Here is a 22,272-nt window from a genome sequence, read left to right as displayed (position 1 = left end):
CTGACTACATACACAGATTCAGTCCATAAGATGACCCTAGTTGCATTATAAGCTCACGAGCTTAAATCTGTTTGCATATATTAAAATATTGACATTGCATGCACAGAAATTTCTTTAAAACTAAACTGAACTTTGTAAAATTTAATGAGGACTAGTCTGCTTCCAGCTCTGATTACTATTTAATGAAACCATAAAGTCTTTGATTAGTTACTGTTACTCACTTCAAAAGTTTTAAAACTTTACCTGAACATGTCTCCGAGTCCCTTCAACATCCCCTTCTTAGGTTTTCCCTTGTCCTTCTCCTTCCCTCCCTCCGGCTTCTTCTTTTCCTTCCCTCCCTTGTCTTTGTCCTTCTTCTTCTCCTCTTTGGTGCGGTTTGTGCCGTTGACCAGTGGCTTTTCGGTAATCGACAGCGGCGTCTGGTCCGCTACTGTTGACACAGAGTCTCTCCCCGACCGTGAACTCTCCTCAGTGTCCTCCTCCACTAAAGGGAGGGAGCGATAAAAACAGAAGACGACAGGGAAAGAAAATTGGAAAGGAACGGAGAAAGCGTTCGTGTTAACCATTGAACAGGTAAGTTTTAAGATGGACTGTAGCACATGTGAAAATCAATAACCTTAATAAATGAAAATCTATAAGTCATAAACGCGCAATTATGTCTCCTAAGCACCAAGAGACTAATACAATTTAAATACATATTACAAGTGCTTAAAGAGCTCTGCTCTAAAACGAGACAGAAACCATTAGAGACCATTAGACACAGACTTATGGTGAACGGCGACACATTTGTAGAGTTTTATGACACTATGGTGTGGTACGCTACCTAAATTACATAATCTTCATACTTTTGCAATACTGCGGTTATTGAATCGTTAATGAGTCATTGGACAATCAGCACATCAGATTAAAGATACAGTAGCTACACTGCTGTCTCATTCTCAGTTCTTATATTTGGATTGTTTAGTTCATGATTACACAGAATAAAAAGACTAAAGCAAAGAAGGAGGATTGTTTATCAGGTTACCCTGTGTAATCTTTACCTAAATTGACTTAACACTGCTCAAAAAGTAATGTATGCTTGAGAGGTTTTGAGACATTTTGACTTTTACTATAAATTAAAAAGCTGTTTTTTTATATATATAGCAGTTTAAAATTTGAACAGATTTCCCAAAAGATGGAAGCTCCTCTGTCGACTCCACATAAGCTGCCCCTTAGTGACACTGTGACCCTGTGATATCTGATACAGTGCAGGTTACATCCTGACTCACCCATATGCCATTGCCACAAGCAGTGATAATATCAGCTGCCAGATATTGAGCATTAGTCAGAATGCCGTCACTCCCATGCACAAGCATGAAAGCCACCTCAAAATTTTAGGTGCTGACACTTCATCCGTTTCAATAATGATCCCTGCTGGGAATCATCATTGCTGTTCGTGCGAGTCGGCATCATTTCAGTAACCCAATGCAATGCCACATAACATTTCACATGACACAGTGTAGGCGAAGGAACCGCCCGGTTAGGGGGACAGCGTGGTCACTGTGGGAATCAAACCTGTGATGCTGCGAAAAGACGGTCACATTAAGATGGTCCATTTGATGCCTTACATGTCTCCATGCCCTCGTCGTCCTCTTCCGTGGCGGCCGGTCGGTCGTAGGATTTGTCGATGGCTGCTCTGAAGCTTTCGTTACAGCCCCGCCCCCTGATGATACGAGGGCGAGGCCTGTGGAAGGGGACGTCCCCGTTCAGAGTTACCTCTGCTACTGCTGTCTGGAGACTCTCGAGCGAGCTGGACTTCTTTAGGCCCAGCGATGGCCCCACGTCCTTTGTGGAAGAACCTGACGGGGGATATAGCGGTACGGAGTGAATGACATGAGCAAACGACTCTGACCAAGACCTCTCCATCCACAGCAGAGGCCTTCAAGCGACCCCATTAATGCTTTATAGTATCGTTTGTTGTACTATACACTAGAATGGATCTCTATGCTGACATATGAGGATATAAGTTTAGCATACAGGCAACACATCTTATACAAATGAAAAACGTTTCTTCAGGAGCCAGCTGTATTATTACAACAGGTAAAAATGTTTTTTAAAAACTAACGTCACCTCTATTGTTAAGATGTTGCCTTGTTTGTAGTGTAGCTCTCATCATCCTTTACTTATCCATGTGTACCACATCTGTATAATGCCTGCATAGCAGCTTTTTTGACACTTTCAAAACAACAAGCAGCTGACTCACAGTCTCCCACTATCTAAAAACATTTTAGCCATGAGCAAAAAAACAGCTCGCTACGTTATCGCTTTAGGAGTGATCACAAGACTCTTTGTGGACTCCTGCCATCAGAGGAACTGATGACCCAGAGGATTACTTTTGATGGCAATGTCCCTGCAACAATATGGAATTAGAGGTGGTACATTAAGCAGCTACTGTGGCTACATAGAGCTGATGCTATAATTAACTTTGACTGCATGGTCACAGTAATCAGAACTGTTGGAAACTTGTACGCTGATTTCAAACTAACAAACAAGGGCTGAGTGTGAGCTGCTGGCTTTTGTTCTAATGTGCAACCACATCATGTCTTTTATGTTAGACGTAGGAGTCATGAGTCCTGTTTTGTTTCAATCACGAATGGATTTTGTCACTAATGCTGCCTTGTTTCCTCTGATCCTGCTGACCAGGCAATCTTTTTTAGAAGATAAGGTAACAGAGTTGCTGTGGAAAATTTAAAGAGTAGACAACTGTGTTTAAAATATGCCGAAGGACAACGGATGGCGAATGATGATGCAAAGGATATGAAACAAAAACAGGAGAGTTATGTGAGAGGATGACTTCAGAGGATGGGCGTGTTCGTTTTTCCCACCGTAAACACTGACTCAGCAACGTCACACATGTTTAACAACAGCAGCACACTAAAGCTGTCCAACTATGACCTCAGACTCTTCCCCAGTGTGTCCGCTTTGATTGTATGTAGCCGCAGTACTGTTGTGTATCGTACGAGAGTTATTTATTTATTTATTTTTTGCAGTCTGGGATTTGTTCCAGCCAGCTTCACCATTCCCTCAAGGTGAACGCTTCTGCAGCATCCTCAGCGCACACACGTGTGTGTATGATGATGACGAGGAAATGCAGAGGCTGCAGGAACACCATACACAGACAGCTGATGTTACGTGTCTACTGTTAAGTCTCTTTTTCCACAATGTGTGATTAAAGGCTTAATTTCTTGTTAACGCCAACAAAAGACGGGCTTACTCCAAGGAAAAAACACAAAAAACTGTTTGTAGTCATGTGAGCTTTAGCTGAATAACAGTGTTTTAAATATGACACCCTGACAGTATAATAGGCTGATGTCATATTGTCATAAAAACATCATAAAACATGAACATTTTAGTATAGCTCTTGATCTTTTGGTAATAATTGGTTAATAATTCATTAGTCCAACTACTACTTTACTGAAGCGTGACTAAAACACCTGGTTTACCTGAAGATGAGCGGTCTCCTAAGGGACAATAAGCAATAACCTCTAACAACAATGCACCGTAATCAAACCTGGCATGCTCGTTTCACTAAGACGGGAGGCTTATCGATTGTGTGCGCAGCTTCTCCTGTGTGCACGTGCGACAACGCCACTGACCGAGTACAAATTTCATTACGAGATGTGGCTCTAAATGAAAATAACCATCAGCAAAATTGGAGAAACATGACAGTTTAATTAAACTAAGACTATTCAGACAGTGGTGCAGGTATAATTTTTGCTCCCATATGGCACCTTTCACAGGCTCAGTACATGTACGGTGAATAATAAATGTGGAAAAAAGATAAGGTGAGGAGGTTGGGAGGTAAATGAAATAGCCCCTAATCTCCTGGGTGGTGTCACTTCAGAGTGTATGAGGAGGCTGCAAAATACACAAATCCTAACAGAATAGCACGAGCTGTCACGGCACGGGAGGCTGAATGAAAACGATAGGCTACAAAAGAATAGCACAAAGTTTGGAGTAGTAGGAAGTGACATACAAATAAAAGCCAAAGACATGACGAAAATAGAGCAGTGAGACGAGTCAACATGTAACAGTAAGCAGAGCACTGAATCTGTACATTTTAGCATATGACCGGGCCTTCTTTCAAACATTCAAATATATGAATGAGATTACTTTCAACCTATTTTAGTCACATTAAGCTTCTGCAAAGATTTCGATTGTTATTTATAGGCAGAATGTTGCTGGCATTCTTTAAACAAAATCAATTTGGGCAAAATGTATTGTAATATATTAAAATGACCTGCCAGCGCTGTCGTATATTCACAAACGCCAAGTCTGGAAACAAGCAAAAAATATTTGCCAGGCAGCTTACTCACATTGAGACTGACCCAAAAAAAAATCCAAAATAAAAAACTGTAGACAGAGTGAGCGAAAGAGGGAGGGGGGGACAGAGCTGGAAAATTGAATACATGCAGAATGAACAAGCTTGTGGGTTAGCAGCCTCCCATTCATTCTCATCAGCCTGTCCTGTTCCCTTAACGTCTTACTGAGAGCCGGCCTGATAGGCTTTTCACGCTGTGCAGCCACATTATTTAAAGGCTTTGCCCAGTGCCATTCACAAAAGTCACACTTCAGCGGCAGTCTTCAAAAAAAGAAAGAATAGTTTACACTGAGTTGGAGATCTGACAAATGGCATTTAGTCACAAACATGAAAAAAAAAACTTTTGCTTTATATAAGACTTGACTTTTAAGTAACTTGGTGAGGACATTTCGTCTTATTCAGTCAGCACCTCAAAAAGCATACAGGTCATACAGAGGACTGCTCACATGCTGGCAACCAGTGAGATTAAGATAATTGTTATATTTCCATTTATACTGTTGTAATTATATTGCCACACGAGCCCAGTTGGTGGCATAATGGTAGATTGAGGCAGCAGTCATGTCAGGTTTTTAGTTACCAGCCTTTTCTTTTGCAAGAGGTTTTTTTTTGTCAGTGTTACGATATTGAGACAACAGTTTAGGCCCACTCCTCAACAAAAACACTGACTCATGTTTCAAAAATAGCCCATAGTTCACTCTGGGAAACCTTTCCTACCTCCCAAAATTCATATAAACGAGCTTGAAGTGTGAACTTTACAGAGATCACGCAGGGGTCACTTTCTCACAGATTTAGACCTGCAAGAAATCTGGATGCAGTTTCAGAGACTGCCAACAGTCCAGTATTGTCCTCCGTCAATGGAGTGTCCTCGTCCAACATGTGGCAGTGGCCTGTGCCAACAAACATCTCAGTCAATCACAGCTTAGGAGAGGAGGGCCGCTGTATCCCCTCTTGGAGCTGTCAGAGTCTTTGGTTTCAGCAGGATGGTCGTGTTTTGACTTTGCTAAATGGACCATGGATCGCTTGTACTTAGAGGAGAGTTCAAATATTGGGAAAAGAAAAAAAAGTCGGTAAAGTGACACCAGAGGCCAACAAGCTAAAAATAAACACTGAGCACTTAAAGAAAAAAACAGGGTGGAATCTATTAGTCAAACCAATCGGGGAATGGAAAGGGAATCTGATTCCAGCCTTTAAAAACACTTTATTTTTCATGAATTTCAAGCAGAATATCAATTAGATTATAATAATTTCAGCACATTTAGTCTTTGAAATTAGAATCTCAAAATTTCAGTGAAAAGGAAAAAGATAAGCCAACGGTAATTAAACTGTAACCACACAACCAGTTTCATGATAAACTGTTTTCAGATCCAAGGGATTTTTAGAAGAAGGGATACTATCGGTCACTACTAGCATTCTTCTGGAGTCATCTGAAGTCATTTGCCGAAACGAGCTTACATCTGGATTTGAACGTTTACATTTACACAGCATCCTTCTCTATGCTTCAAACAGCCTGTGTCTTGACTGTTTGTGGTCTCTGCTGCATTGGCTGTCATTTAGGAAGCGGAGACAGACAGTTGTGCGTACAAAGCATCTAACTCTGACATTAAAGCCCTCCTGCTTCAATCAACCAGTGTTTTAGCTTGACGTTGATGTTTCCCCCAACCATAATCAAACAGTTATATGTGCGACTTAAAGAAACCTGTTATTAAACTATTAAGAATAATGTATTTTGTCATTTTAGGCATGAGAGCTTGATGGATTTTAAGATGTGATGCCAAGTTGTTACTTTTCTGGCTGTTATCAGATTATGCAACAAGTACAGTTGACTCATCTGTTGCCACCATTTGGCAGACACGGCTTATAAAATATGCAGCACTCCCATCCTCGCTGACTCAGGCCATCACAACATGATTAAAAGTTGGGAACAAAATCACTGTTACCCACATGCTGTTAAAAAAAAAACAAGAGGTTGCATAAAAGAATGACAATGGTGGCCTCGGCATCAATCTGCATTTTTATTTGTTTTTCACACCTGCTGCGAGCTGCCCCAAAACATCTTATTTCTCAAAGTCTAAAGTCTCGTCCCTCTCGCTCCTGCTCCGCACATCTTCCTTCCGTCCATGTCACCAATTTCAGAGGCAGACCCTTTTATTCAGTTGAAGCGACAGCGAAAATACACAAGACTTGACAGTGACTGATGACTCGCTGTCAGCTCACTGCCTTAACCAAGGACAGAGCGCTTTCTCTCTGCTCCCTCTACTGCCACGCGCTCACAAAATAATTAGCGCAACAGCGGCATTTGAGGCAAAACGGGAGAAAATCTAATCTGCAGTCACCCGACTGCTTTCACAACCGTGTTCAGCAGTGACCTTAAAGTGCAGCGAGGGCTACGAGTCTTCACTTTGCAAACTGACAAATTTGTCTTGCCAGCGATCGAGCCAAACACTAAACACGGGGAACACTACACAAATGCATAAAGACTCGAGCAGTGGGTAAACTTTAAAAACGAACCCTGCAAGCAAGCTGCATAATCTATGTTTGTAGATCAATGTTTAATTTAATGGCTGTCATTGTAGCTCCTGTGCAATTCCTGCCTTGTACCTGTTATGAATCGATCTCTCTGGTACAAAAAAAAAGAAAGAAAGAAAAAGGGTGTAGTTATAAAACCAACTCTAATCTGCAGTTAAATCGTTTGCAAGAAGGTTGAATAATGTGTTGCTAAATTAATCTGCGATCTGTTTTATAAAAGAAAAAGTAAAGGGGAAGATGATATGCAGGACTTGGATCAGTGGGGCCTAAGCTGGTTTCTAACAGAGTTGAGTAAACTTCTTTGTTGCTGGAGGACATTAACTTGAACTTTTGTTATAACAAATGAAGACAGTTCTTCTTTTTCCTCCAGTTTTGGAAAGCCTATTCCCCAGAAAGCACACATTACTATGTGAGTAACTTATATCTAAAAACCCATCTTGAGGACATTTATAAGATTAAACACAACTGCCTCATATGACGTATAAACCAAATACCGTATTTTCCGCACTATAAGGCGCACTTAAAATCCTTTAATTTTCTCAAAAATCAACAGTGCGCTTTATAATCCGGTGCGCCTTATGTATGGATTCTGGTTGTGCTTACAGACCTCCAACCGATTTTATGTGGTACATGGCGCTCAAACATCTGTCAAAAAACTGTCTGCTTCAGGTCCCAAAGTCAAACAAACACTGCGGCATCACTGAGATTTAAAAACTGTCTAAATTCTTGCATCTTTAATAAAATGATCAGCCTTGCTGCTTTACCAGATGTAACAATTAAGTTTAACATCCAGGCATCCATGAAAACAGAATTTATTCAATTTAACAGAGTTAGAAGTTAGCGGGAAGTTACCTAAACATGATATAGCATGTCTGACAGAGATTTCTGAAAAAATTAAAACGCACAGCTCTGCTATCACTTCAAACATAAATGAAGACAAAACTAAACAGCAGTGAATGCTAAATCGTGTGGCTCTCCAAATGACGTTGTTCCTCCCCGTTTTCTTAAAAAGGTATTTCCTACCATCGGACCACACATTCTGAACATTAATACTAGTCTTTTGTCTGGTCAAGTACCTAGGGAATTTAAGCATGCAGTCATACATCCTTTACTTAAGAAACCTGGCTTAGACAGTTCAGTCATATCAAATTTTAGACCCACCTCTAACCTTCCCTTTCTTCGTAAGATTCTGGAAAGGATTATTTATACTCAGTCTTGTTTATCTTTCAGTCCGGCTTTAAGCCATTTCACAGTACGGAGACAGCTCTCGTAAAAGTTAAGAATGACATCCTGATAGCGACAGACTGTGGTAAATATGCAGTGCTGGTCTTGTTGGACATGACCGCTGCATTCGACACAGCGGATCACGATTTGCTGATCTTTCGCTTACAGCACTGTGTGGGAATTTCTGGTTCGGCACTTTTGTGGTTAAAGTCCTCTCTTAAATAGGACCTTTTGTGTTAAGTTGGGGTCGGCTTCATCCTCTGTGGCCCCTCTGCTTTGGGGTGTGCCACAGGGATCTATTCTTGGGCCGTTATTGTTTTCACTGTACCTTTTGCCTCTTGGCGTGATTTTCCGAAAACAAAGTGTCATTCCATCTATATGCAGATGACTGCCAGCTTTATTTAGCTTTTAGTCATTCTGATAGTCTCCCAAGTCGAACTTTTAAATTTTAATGATCGGAAGACAGAAGCGATTTTATTTGGCCCAAATCGTTTTTCCTCACACTCAAGATGTTGATCTTGCAGCTTTGACTTCCCAACTAAAGAGTTCGATCACAAATCTTGGAGTGAAAACTGATTCTGCACTTACCTTTGATGACCACATAAACGGGGTGGTAAAATCAGCATCCTATCACCTCAGACGTTTAACGCGCTTTCTTTCCAATTGTGACTTGGAAAGTGTTATTCATGCCTTTATTACTTCACGTTTAGATTATTGCAATTCTCTTTTAATATTGGTTGAATGATGATGATGTTGATGATGATGATTTGTTGGGTTACTGAAGTTGGACTAGCTGGTATATAGTGATGTGCTACGTGATCGCTAGCAATGCAGCTATGTTAGCATAACATAAACGCAGGGAAGCTGGAGGATGAACGCTAAGAGGGTCCCGGCTGGTTAGGGAAAAATGCAGTCCCACGGCAGGATGTTTGAAACGGACTAAACTTCAGTCAGGAGAACAAACTGAGATAATCCATCCACAATACGAGGTTAGTCATTAATATACTGCAACAACATGGGAATAGAGCAGCTGCTAGAGAATTCAACATTAATGAATCAATGGTACAGAAGTGGAGGAAGCAAGAAGAATGAGCTGATTAAAGTTTGACTTATCTGACTGTTTTGTTTAACTTAATGTGCCTTATGTGTGAAAACAGACCCGTCCATCGACAGCGCGCCTTATAATGGTCTGAAAAATACGGTATCACCTGTACCCTTCAGTACCACACTTCTGAGATGCAGCTCAAGAATGAAAATATGATGAAGATGTTCTTGTTTTTTGGCTTTTAAATCAACCTTTCAGTGCACCGTTCCTTACCTGTGTAGGTCTCAGGATGAGGTGTGAGGTTAATCTCGTCGGCTACTGTTAAAGGAAGGGGGGAAAGAGAGAAGGGATACAAACATTTGGGGTTCAGTTAGTGCTCACGACATTCCACATGCAACATACAGGTAGCGCTGCAAACATCAGAACGAGCCTCATCTCAATTAGGATCGGAAGCCATGCGAGACCAGGGGGGTGGGGTCGGTGTGGGGGGAGATGGGAAATGAAAAGAGGGTTTGAGGATAGCAATCAGACTTGTTGTGATATCAACATGGCACACAGCAGCAATCTGGTCGGGAAGATTAGATATGATTATAGAGAGTGCGAGCAGAGAGACTGGTGCAGCCAAAGCAATCAGCGACTGTTCGAAGCCATTTCAAGGTGAATCAACACAGTGAAGTTCTTGACTTTGGCGAGAGATGCAGAGTGTGTTTTCAAACCAAGAGGCAAAGGGGGTGGAATACATTTAAATACGAGGTACATGAGTGAAACGCGAGGAGCATGCAAAGATATGCACTCAAGGTTAAATGAAATCCAGTTAAACTAGTTAACTAGGTTTACTGAACTGATCAAAATTACTTTTAAACACCGACTTCACCAAAAAGTTTCATAAGCCATATGCAACTTTTTCTTCACCAACAAACAACGCATGGGTATAGCACTCATGTTGTATATGCCTTTACTATTAATTTGTTCACATTTTCTTTTAGAATTAACAATAGTGGGTCCTCGTGGATTATTTGCTTTTACTTTCTGTATCAATGGGTATTAAACTGGTTATTTCTTAACTTTAGGACGTCTAAACACAATTACTTTATAAGCATAACCTGGATTTTAATGTGAATGGGATTAAAAAGCTTTCATCGGGATATTCTGAGTCAAAGATGATTGATGCAACACGCCGACTATGTTTTAAAAAGTATTAGCACTATATGAATATGAAAGAGGAGTGTGTACAAACGGCTTTAGTCTATATGAAAGGCATTATTGTAGCATCTGGAAAATCCTTGAATTCTTAAGTCGAAGTTGAGTGATGGAGAGAAGCAGAAAGTTTTTAAACACTCTACCTAAATCCATGCTCTTGGACTTGCGTGTCTTGATGATTTCAAGTTGAGAGGCGTCTCCAAATTGCTTGGTGCGCTTCTCTGACATGCTCTGGCGTCCAAAACCTTCCCTCTGGAAAGCACCATCTGGATGATTTTCATCTGGAGCCGCAGAGCTGGATGGAGAGTGCGACAGGTTAAGATGAGCTGGACCTGATCTCACACACGGAAAACCTCACAGACAAATATGTGTTCAAAATCATTTCAATGGATTTAATTACTCCAAAAACAGGAATGTTTTGAAATAGTTGTCATAATTTTTTTTATATAAAAGGAATGTAAAATGAAAGTAAACACATTCTACAAGCAGAAAAGAAAGAAAGAAAAGTGGGAAGAAGAAAGCTGAACATGGTATAAGTTAAGAAGGATTCAAAGAAGCTGTCCTCTTTGAACTCGAGGCCTTCAAACATGAACATGAAGGGCATCGGGGAGGGACGGGGCAAAAATCAAGAAGAAGGTATGGGAGCTGAGCAACTGGAACTAGTGGAATATAGATTGGGGCAATGAGAGAAACAGGGTTGGTGAAGACAGCACGACGGTGAGAACTAAAATAAAAACAGCAGAACTGAGAGGGCAGAAAGGCTGACAGCAGGAGACAAGGAGTTATCTGTATGGAAGAAAGTAAAAGAGGAGATAAAGGTAGCAGTAGAATGGAAGAAAAACTTAACAGACAAAAACAGACAGAAAAAAATATCTGTTAATCTTTCTCACACTGACACACTCAAGATGTCCTTATCATCACTGTGGCAGAAAAGGACATCAGGCTGAGAGGATAGTAGGGGGAAAAAGAAAAGTAGCTGCTCCAGGAAACGCTGCTTACAATCAAAGAGCAATCAGCTGGAAAAAACAAACAATCTGCACACCGATAATCCACAACACTGAAACACCTGACAGACAAAACACTGATTATCACCTCACAAAAGGGTGAGATATACTGTACTAGACAGCAAGCGAACAGTTAGTGCTTGAAGTTGAGCCAACAGGGAAATGAGCAATCATAAGGATTTAAGGGACTCTGACAAAGGTCAGACTCGGCAACTGGGCCCAACAGAAGTGGTCCAAGGAGCCGCACATGTGACAGTGTTTTGGTTAGCAAAGACTGGCTTGTGTAGTCTGATGCTACAGAAGAGCTACTCCAGAATAAACTGCTGAAAAAGTTCATGCTGAATAAGACAGGAAGGTCTCAGTACAGTGCAGCCCTTCGAATGGCAAATCATTAAATAAGTAATGGCAGCAATCTGTTAGAACAATAATGTTTTCTGTTGCTCTTGTCAGACACAAGTTGTATCGGGGTGCACTGTGGGAAAAGGCCAGCTACTGAGGCAACATGATGCTCTGGGCTATAATGTAAAATTTTAAGGAACAGCTTCCAGAACAAGTGTTCAGAGCATCGAACGAACAGGAACCATCTCACAGTTTACAGAGCTTAAAGAGCCCGCTGCTAACATCTAGTGCCTGATACCGCATGACTGCGAGGTCTCAAGTAGCTGTAAAAACAAACAACCTGTTGCATATGAAGTTTTTCTCCAAGAAACCTTATTATTTTCAGATATTATATGCCGTTTTGTTAGATTTAGGCACAGTAGCTCTGTGGAAAACGTGTTAAACTGTACGCTAACCAGAAACAACAGTTTCCGCCTACCTGTGATTCTGATTGGGCAGCTCTTTGGTCCACGGTGGAGTCACATCAGCTGCGAAGCCGACATCATCGTGCGAGCTCGAGGACGACTGGTCGGAAAGGTGGGGTGGAAGAAGCGGCGGCCGGTCATCTTCTATGATCACTGTGTCGTCCTGCGGCATGTTGACGGTCGGTGAGAGCTGATAGTTTCCTGCAGGGGACAAAAATATACTTTTCATTATTCTTATGTTTTCATCGCTGTGTTTATGTGTTTTGGTCCTTCAGATCCAAAGTTTTCTGTGTTCCCAACTTCACAAAGAAGACTTGTATATCTCCACTCTGACAAAGACATAAATATACATGTAGAAAAAATGAAAAGGTTAAAGCCAAGTTGTTATGTTAGTCCTTGAGACTCAGAGCAACAGCAGCATTTCTCAAGTCAATAATAAGAGAGAAAAGGACGGAGAATCAACACGCCAGAACACAAAGTCTTACAGCTCGGTGTGACAGAGTAAAGCAATCTAACAAAATCAGTTAGTTTACATTTATACCGCTTCTTTCTGACTGGTTTCATTTCTCATGACTTTCACTAATGAAGAACAATATGTTTTATTGACACGACTCAAATTAGAGTCTTGCTTCTTCTTACAGTTCAGTAAGATGTATGAGACAAGTGCACATCTCAACAAATGAATTGGTACTCAGCCGCCGTCTACTGTACAAACCACACAGCATCCCCGTCAGTGTGCTTGAGCGTAAATCAGGAGTTATTTCCAGAGAGAACATTTGAGCCACACTTCCTAATCAGTCAGTGCTGCAGCGATTTATCAATATGGAGAACCTGAGAGTTGAGAAGACACTATGTCTCATCAGCGATTTTATTTTATTGGAATAATCCCTACATAGAAAACAGCATCCGCGATTTATATTGGCGCCAAGGTGAAAATCATGAAACCTGAAAAAAGGAGCACGCTGACTGGAGAAACCCTCAGGAATTCATTTATTGGTGACAGAAGACAACTACTGTATTAAGCGTGAGACTGCAGTCAGTTTAATTGGAAAGGGACAACAAAATACAATGAAACACGGGTAACTTTTGAAACCACAGAACATATTTTGAAGTTTAAAAACGGTGAGTGAAACGGCTTCTGGCTAATCAGCTTATACCAAGAGGAGTCTGGCAGCAGGCACAATGGTGCTCCTATGTCAAAACACTATGATTAATTCAAGCTGTGCCCTCACAAATAAAGATTAAAAAAAGTCTGTGTTGAAGCAGAAAAAAAAAATTAAATAGTCTCCTTTCTCCGCCTCTGAAAAGCACAGCTTAAAAACTCTCATTGATATGCAGCACATGACTTTGTCTTTAATCTGTATTTTGAAACTGGCATCAAAAAGGGTATCTTCAATGCTTCATAAAAGCCTTGTGTACTGAGCTTAGGGAGGAGTTTGTTTGTCAGAGACCAGGAGGTCTAAGCCGGGCCTGCTGTTTGCTTCTCTTAACCAGGCACTGAGGGGACCGCAGGGCCGCAGCATGTTGTTTCATCCAGCTAGCATGGGTGAATGACCTGGTGTAAATGAGCTGAAAGGAGAAAACAAAGAAGCGATGAGGAGGTTTGAGTGTGTTAGGGTATGCAAATTTGTGTGTAGAGGTCAATTAAAATGTTGTCGGTCAATGTTCAAAGTGACATCTTATTTATGTGAACTGACTGATGCACAACGTACTTTTTAATCCCATTTTGGAAACATAATAAGGCAGTAAAGCTTGCGCCACACAAAACCCTATTTAGAGTGTTATTTTAAAGGAATTATCTGAAAAATCATATGACTTAGAGTGATGTTTGTGCTGCAGTTTTGGTGATTGAAATTCTAGTACTTCAGCAGTTATCTGTAAGTGATGTATGGGAAGCTGCTTGTAAATAAAGGTTAGCAGCAGGAACTGATTACTTTGCCCTCTAAACCAGAACCTTCTAAATATGGTTCTGGTTTCTAAATTGAGAGCTCAGAAGCCAATGATGAAATAGTTAATATTTACAGCCTCCTTGTGCTTGGTAGTGACTAAAAAACTAGTGGGAGAAAAAAGACAATAAGAAATGCAGAAATAAGAAATAAATGCACACATTTCTAGGAATATATATAGATGTTAGTGTACAAGCATGAATTCTCTCACACTCAGTGTGAATGTGCTGTGCTGGATCTGCAGAAGTGTGCAAAGTGCACGGCCTTAACCTTCCCTGAACAACTACAACTGTTCTAGCGGTTTTAGTGTGTGTCTTTGCCCTCCTTTCAGCCCCGCCTCCTGCTGTGCATGTTTGTTATTCACTGTGAATCCGGGCGGGTCCTCCAGCACAGCATGGCCACTTCTTTCTCTCAGACCACAGCCACACACATTTTACACAAGCGTCCGCACACATGTGCATTCACAGAACCACTTAATCCCATTTCCCTAAGCAGTCCAATGCGCAACACTGAGAATCCCATCAATGTCACAGTTTGAATCACTGCAGTACAATCAACTGGCAGCTACTGAGTAGGAAACCAATGAATCTGTCAACTCAGTTGCTCGGTATAAGGACGGGGAAAAAAAGCTTCTTTGTTTTAGTGCCAGCACCCGAGGGCAGCCGACAGCCAGCGACAATGGCTGTGCCATGTGGACGCAGCACACACCCAACATCACCTGAGAATCGAACCAATAAACACAAATTATTGTTCCCAACGGCTGTAATAATTTTAGACAGCGCTGCAGTGGAACAATAGGCAGCATTTCATTGGTGAGTCTCCAGTATTATTAGATGCTTTTTGTATACAACTGCTGAATACTTGAAGGAAAAAAGGCGGACATGGAACTGGCAAGAGGGAAGGAGGGGGTACAAAAGACTTTCTGAATGAAACTGGAAGTAGCAGGAGGGGAGGATAACATGAGGTGAAAGCCATGCGGAGCATTCCCCCCCCTCCCTCCTTTTAATTTTGTCTTGTCTCAATGTATTTGCATAATTAGCAAAGAGGTTATTGCCAGGGGTGCTGGGCCTTGAAAGCTATTGGCCTGAAGGAATAATTAAGCTGCTCTCTTATCCCTGGCATCTTCAGCAAGCGATCTCAGAGTGCACGCGGTCCGAAATTCAAGCTGATATGTTCGAAACCAAGTTCTCCTCTAAGAAAGCTTAATGCATGATTTATGTTTAGCTGCACCCTCACAACGCAAGAACAGGCTTATTCCAAGGAACTGTGAAAGACCCCTCCAGCACTCAAACACACACACAATTGTATTTATCTTAAGAAGGTTTGCTGAGCATGCAAAGCTCTACTTTGTGTTCACATGTGTTCCCATCTGGGACCTGCTTCTAGTCTCTTCCTGACAGCTCCTGACTAGCAGCAATGGAGCAGCTCATAGCCGTGCATCTGTTTTTCCAGACCCTTCCACTGTATTCACATCAGTCATAACACAGCTGCCTATGTTGGCGAATCACCACATTTATGTTAATTCACAGGGAATTGACTCAAGTACAAAGGGTGACAAGTTAGCTCGTGCAATCATCAGGAGTTACTACAACTTAAAGTTGCAAATCCTGCAGCTGGTCCATCAGTACAAACGTAAGCACGGGCCAGAGCACTCGTCCAACTCCCAGACATGCACTTTAAAAGTGGTGGTTGACCCAAATTACACAGAAAGACGCCACGATTGTTACCCTATGCTGTAGTGGTGTGAAACCATGTCCAAAGTTTGGGTTTTTCCGCCCATGTTTGGACATATTCTTGGAGGTGTCTTCTTTCACTCAAATACGGTGTCAAAAAGCTCTAAAATATCTTTCTATAAGACAAACATTAGATTCCACAATTTCATTAAAGAAACCGTTCCAATCCAAACAAGAAGGGTTCTATAGAACCAACCTTCTAAAGTCAAGTCATGATCAAAAACTTGACATTTACTGCAGCAAACCTGGTCTGAGGGCCAAAACAGTCATTTTATAGGTAGACATAAATAAAGGGAAGAATTCGATGTGGAATGAATGTTAGAAAAAGTTTTAATAGCTTTAAGAACGGGGATGAAAGATCAATTGTTTGGGAGAAAAGTTCTGATGTTTATGATGGGTTTGGCCGGACTATCGGCCCTCCATCCAATGTTTATTTATAATTGCCAGCACAGCCTCTATAATTCTCACCCTAGAAAGAAGGAGAAGAAAGATGCAGATGACACAAAAAATGTTCAGCTAATGATTTTTGCAAAACTCACTTTAAGCAGGTGGGTAATTTGCACTGCAGTTTTTACTTTACAGATTACTGTCGGGTGATTTTCACAGGATTGAGATCAACAATCATAATTATTACAGTTTATTAGATGTATATACATACTAACCTCATGTGAAGAGGAATAAAGTTCAAACTGAGTCCTATCAATGTAACTGATTCTGCTGGAGGTTTCTTCCTGTTTGTTACATCCTGTGAGGCTGTGGGAGTGTGTGGGAGTTTTTCCTTCCCACTATCGCTTGCTCATAGGGGGTCATATGATTGTTGGGTCTTTCTCTGTATGTATTATTGTAGGGTCTACCTTACCATATAAAGCGCCTTAAAGTGACTGCTGTTGTTATTTGGTGCTGTATAAATAAAACGGAATTGAATTAATCCAGGTATCAGGTATGGTCCCCATCAAATCTTATTTTTAAGATAGCCCTAGATTAGACACTTGAGCTATAAAAATGTAGTTATAGACAACACAAAAGACATTTATTTATCACATTTCCCTTAAAAAAAAAAAACCTTTAAAATGTTAATTTATGAGGGAAATACTAAGAAAAGCAGAGTCTACCAGCTTAAAGTTTGAGATTGCTGACCTTTATCCTCTTTGCCGAGTCCACAGTGGCAAATTAAACAAGAGTTCATATAAGGATTTAATCCTTTCCCTACCTCTCCCAATCTTCACAAAACCACAGAGCAATGTTCTAAAAAGCCCGAACTGCTTATCTGTAGCGATTCAAGTACATGAAAAAAATAATTTTATAACCCACTTGATTTTAAAACCACGTGTCAAAAAGAAGACTCAGAATACGTTACATGATATATTGAGGCTGAAATGCCTCCTTAAACAGTCAAGGGAAAAAATCCACTGGGCTGATTAAGTGTTTAATAAGCAGAGAAAAGAGTCACGTGTCTGTGACACATAGCAATTATAGAGTGTGCAGCCCTCATAGGCCAGCCTTGGAGGTTTCAAGCATGCGGTGCCTGATCCTGGTGGACAAACGGACCACTCTTGGTGCTTTGACATCAGATATTCCTGCTTAGCCCAGTCAGTTCACAGTGAAATCACAAAAACAAGACACGTGACAGAGGATCAAAAAAGCACGTGGCATGTGTGTTGGGAGACACAAATACTGATGGGGCATGAGCTGCAACACTACAGCAGCACTGCGGTGACATTATTCAATTTAAGTTGAGCCTCATCATGTTTCACAAAATCCATCTCTCGCTTGTAAAGGTTGTGACTGGATGCAGCTCCACATTTTGGACAATATTTAATCATATTTAAGGGAGACTGACGGTAGAAAAGCAGATATTAATAACAATTTCTATATTTTTTTCTTAGTACAGCCTTCCTTTAATTTCACCTAACAAACAATCTCATCCTCACCAACAGGCCAAACTTCACTTTGATTTTTATTCTGGAAGATAATTTTGTTTGCTTAGTTTCCATTTGTTTGGATCGAATCTCTTGCTTAAAGAAAGAGGAAAAAAAACACGTAAAGTATTACTGCAACGACTGTGCCACTCTGGTAACAACCTGGTACCAACCATCAGCTCGTACACTGACTTGGCGTCCAAGTGCAACGGCTAGTTTTTCAGGGCTTCAGCATACCCAAACTGCAGATAACAAATATCTGTTCAAAACCCCCCTCTTTTGTTTTTGCTCTCGACATAGATAGACTGACCTGCAACCAAAGCATGCTCAACTATTTGCTTAGTTAACAAGACGCAGGAAACTTCTGTAACTATCTAATAGCTACCCCCGAAAAATCAAAACTGTTTATTCGTATTATTTTCTTTTTTCTGTAAAAGACCCTCTGCCAGGTTCGATTTTAAAGTTTAACAAAGTCCCATATTAACCACCCACTGTTTGCAGAAAGCTCTTCTATGCTCCAGTTCAACCTTGACAGCTTTACTGCTTTTTGTTTTTCGTTTCAGGCAAAGAAAAAGACTCTTTGCAATCTTTAGAAAGCCTTCTCCCGTCCAACAAAACTAAAGATCAGCAACTGTTGAAACACGTCTGGTCAGTACATTCTGGAGGCCCCTGCAGATTATGCTGATTTTGAACTGTATACACAAAGTGATGTATTAACTTCATGAAGCATTAGGATAAACTCGAGCTTCACAAAAGATTCAGACATCAGTTTGTCTGGTCGGCAAAGTGACAGCGATCTCATTTGCCACTGCTAAGCAGACAACTGCTGTAAATCTGCCTCGTGCTTTCACTCCCAACCCTGTACGCTCATTATGTGCTTGCTGTTTGTTAAGCATGGATGAGCTTCACCTATTAACGCTTTCTCTGTCACTCATAGCTTACACTTTTATATATACTGACATTGTCAGAGTCAACCGATTTGCATAAATGGAAAACACTTTCAGATTAAGTTGCATTGATTAATGAGACAGATTTGCCTAGAGCTACTTTTTTAAAATACAAGATAAGAGTTACTTCAACTCTTCTTACTGTTTTTCTACTTAATTCATTTACATTAAAAGTATTTTCTGTGTCTTTCTTTTCCCTTTGGGCTCATTTGCAATGAATCAGCAGAAGAGAAATTGAAGAATTCAAAGCAAATAAACAACTGCAAAGGACAAGATGTAGGAAGATGGTTGGGTCATTATGTTCTTTCTTGAAATTAAAACAGGCGAGCTTTGCGATTTCACCATCTGGTGCACAGAATCCTTTCTTTGACATTAACGAACATAACCACCCATCCATCAATCACTCAAGTGCTACACAAATGCAATCCTGCACAGATGCGCACAAAGCTCTTACACACAGATACAAATATGCTTGCTAATCACACACACGCACGCACGCACACACACGCACACGCAGTCACTTTCAAACCAGCTCAGAGCATGTTTGAGCAAAGGGTTATTTAGAAACAGGGAGAGTTGCAGGTTTGAGAACCAATGCACGCGTGACACTTTCAGAAAACATACAAGCAACAAACTGTCGAGGGGGCATTTGTCCATCTCTGCCTCCTGCGGCCTGACAGACACATTAAAAACCACTGGTTCCAGATGATACTGCTGGCTCATGCTGACAAAACCTGGCAGGCTAGCTTAGAGAACACACAAAACAAAATGCTGTAATTGCTGTAAAATGCTGCAGTTGTGACCCTATAAACATCCTTAAGCAGAAGAAACAGGGAATCACATTGCACCTGCAAATGGCCATAAACTACAACAAGGCAGGAAATGTTAGAACCAGTTGCCAATGAATGAGTACAAAAAAAAGGTCAAAATTAATTCGTTATGCTGGAACTCACCTATCGTGCGTGGCAGCATGCCTTGCCGGGGCATCAAGTTGTCATCGAGGCCCTCCAGGCCACCATACAGCGAGTGGGAGATTCGGCGCTCGTGGTCATCTAGGGAGGTGTTTAAAATCTGCTGGGGTCCCAGTGGGCTCCCTGGTGTCTCCTGAATGAAGAGGAAGCTGATGTTACATCAAAGACTAACTCCTTCCTTTGTTTGAATCACCTGTGAAGTGTTTTTATAAAGGTTAACAAAGAACAAATAATCCTTTTTAACGCGGACAGAGTGAAGTGCTAGAAGTTAAGTCTTACTCAAAAGTGAGACAATGATTCTGAAGGGACCTAGCATCGCTAACATTTGTTCAATAGTAATGGCTGGACACAGGGGTGGCGATCCATGCTAATGCTACCAATGTGGTAACAAGGATAAATGAGGATGGATTTCCATTCGGCTGTTGAGCCACAGGCTGTTACCGAGCTGGCGATCCCCCGCTGGGGAAGATTAGCTTCCTAGCATCTTGACATTTCCCTTAAGACCCATGATGACAGTCTTTCTTGCTGGACAAATAGACCATTTGCATGCCCCGTTACCCTTTTGCACACATCTACTGCCTGAGAAGGTGTGTGCACGTGTGTCTTTTGTCCGTTGGATCACTGGATGTACTGATGTATTGATGTTTTCTGTATGGTTTTTGCATTTCTTTCTGAAGGTGATGACAGCTCTAATGATAACAGTCATAAATGTTAACACATATCAGGAAATGACACTATCAAACTTGACTCAATACTGGGACCAAATGACTCCAATCAATGACTATGACTAGCTTGGCTGGAATTTGAGTTTGGCAGAAGGTCTTTGCCCAATGATCCCTTTCACTTCAGTGAATGGTTGTGCTGCTATAAACACTGTCGAATAGATAGGGATGTAACAGAAAACTTCAGTTTATGAGAGCATACATATGGTGGTAATATTAGGATGCTGGCAAAAGTGTCATGAGGCAGATTACAGAAAAGAAGGCTCTTTGTGCAAGACTAGAAACATGTTCACATCCTGAATCACCTTTAGCTCATCGATCAAACTGCTTTTTCTTTCTTGTTAGGGATTCACCGGGGTCGTTTAGACAAGACAAGTCTGTTTATGAAAAAGGAATAAATAAATAAACCCTTGCAGCAGCCCTGAACTCGATCTTGTGTTGTGAATGCAAAACGTCATTTAGCACAGAAACCTATAACTTTCCAATAAATGCACGCAAGTAAAAATACAGCACAGGCCTGCGAAGTGTAGAGTAATACAATAAGTTCACACTGGAAATAAGGCAAAATTCAAAACCCTTAAGCAAGACACCATAATAGCTCTTGTAGAAAGGTAAGAAAATCATAGACATTTCCTTTTTAAATAACTCCTCCTGTAGAAAAAAATGTTAGTATGCCAATAAAAGTTTCTACCAGTTTTACTGCTAACACGTCTTAATTTTTCTGGACGCCTTTCTTGCACTACAAATGAAGAAAGTCATTTGCTGAACAGATTAAACCGTTTGAACGATGGCAAACATAACTAATGAAAACGTCACATGGATAAAACAAATCAACTACGGAGACCGACTCATTTCGAAGGTCGCCATATGGTGCTGTGACTGCCGGCATGCAGCTGCTCTTGACTTTAAATGAGGTAGTTAATGAATCGGGTGACTGAGGGGCCGGGGTGAAATGCCTCGGTAATAGCCGATGGGATTCGCCGTACTGAGGGCACGTGGACAAATCACACCGCAGCTCATTGCATATTCAGGCTGATAATTGAACTCCTGGAAGGTCTCGATCCCTTCGGGTGCCAGCGGTGATGTGGAAGTTGGCTGGTTGGAGTTCACTGCGTTTCTATGGGGATGGAGGAAAGATCGGAAGTGGTGGAGCCTGTGATTTATGCAAAAGCAAACATTTGAGATTGATATCGGATTGACGGGGACACGGGAGGGAGAGTAAATAAAGATTTATCTGATCACATATGTCGCTAAATGTCAAATGAGCTATAGGTCTTATCCTATAGTAATTAGGTGTTATTAGATTTTAAGTAATATTTGATTGACGGCTGGTTATGATGCGTTAATCTATACTGAGCCTATGGGGCTTCGAGCTCAGACCAGTCTCTTTGAGAACAAGTGTATTAAATTGTTGTTTTCCTCCTCTTGTTTTCTCAGTGTCACGGACTCTATTTTTATAAATAGCCAGACACTTGGACAGCCTCAGGCCATGCCTCCAGCTCTGCATGTGAAGCAAAGATTGACGAGACTCCCAGCGCTCGAATTTTATTCATCCACCAGGCTCTCTGTGAAGTCTCACTGCTTCGACATGTCGGCAACACACACGCGTGTGCATATACATAGGACGTGTTGGCAAACGGACACGCAGAAATATCCTGGTAAATAAACGCATATGTGCATAAGCTGGATGTACAAAAGCACAAACTGCACGCTTCACTACACATATATACACGCACACAGGCTGATAAAACACGCACGCACACACACACACACACACAAGACACACCTCCAGGCTTAGCCTCTGCTTTCAATTACGAGGCGGACCGAGGGGAAATCAAAACTTTGACACACCAGGTTGGAAAAGGAGAGCAG

The 22,272-nt window shown here is 41.2% G+C and overlaps 1 protein-coding gene across 10 annotated transcripts in view; it reads right to left on the bottom strand.

The window, feature by feature from the left end:
• The window catches only part of pard3ab (par-3 family cell polarity regulator alpha, b), a 249,552-nt gene that overhangs the window by 73,458 nt on the left and 153,822 nt on the right, over positions 1-22,272 (bottom strand). For 7 of the 10 annotated variants that reach the window (XM_005918019.3, XM_005918020.3, XM_005918015.3 and 4 more), the window contains 6 exons: positions 19,661-19,811; positions 12,177-12,363; positions 10,499-10,650; positions 9,429-9,473; positions 1,608-1,838; positions 244-484 (listed from right to left, as the gene is read on the bottom strand). In XM_005918019.3, coding sequence (XP_005918081.1) covers positions 244-484; positions 1,608-1,838; positions 9,429-9,473; positions 10,499-10,650; positions 12,177-12,363; positions 19,661-19,811 — 1,007 coding nt within the window. The remainder of the gene's footprint in view (positions 1-243; positions 485-1,607; positions 1,839-9,428; positions 9,474-10,498; positions 10,651-12,176; positions 12,364-19,660; positions 19,812-22,272) is intronic. The other 3 variants (XM_042219040.1, XM_005918016.3, XM_014332314.2) reach the window with 1 other exon arrangement.

The sequence above is a fragment of the Haplochromis burtoni genome, unplaced genomic scaffold (genome assembly GCF_018398535.1).
Source record: "Haplochromis burtoni strain Fernald_Lab_line unplaced genomic scaffold, NCSU_Asbu1 Contig_27, whole genome shotgun sequence".
NCBI classification, from domain to species: domain Eukaryota; kingdom Metazoa; phylum Chordata; class Actinopteri; order Cichliformes; family Cichlidae; genus Haplochromis; species Haplochromis burtoni.
Note: the sequence above shows the minus strand (reverse complement) of the source record. Positions and strands in the feature narration are given on the sequence as shown.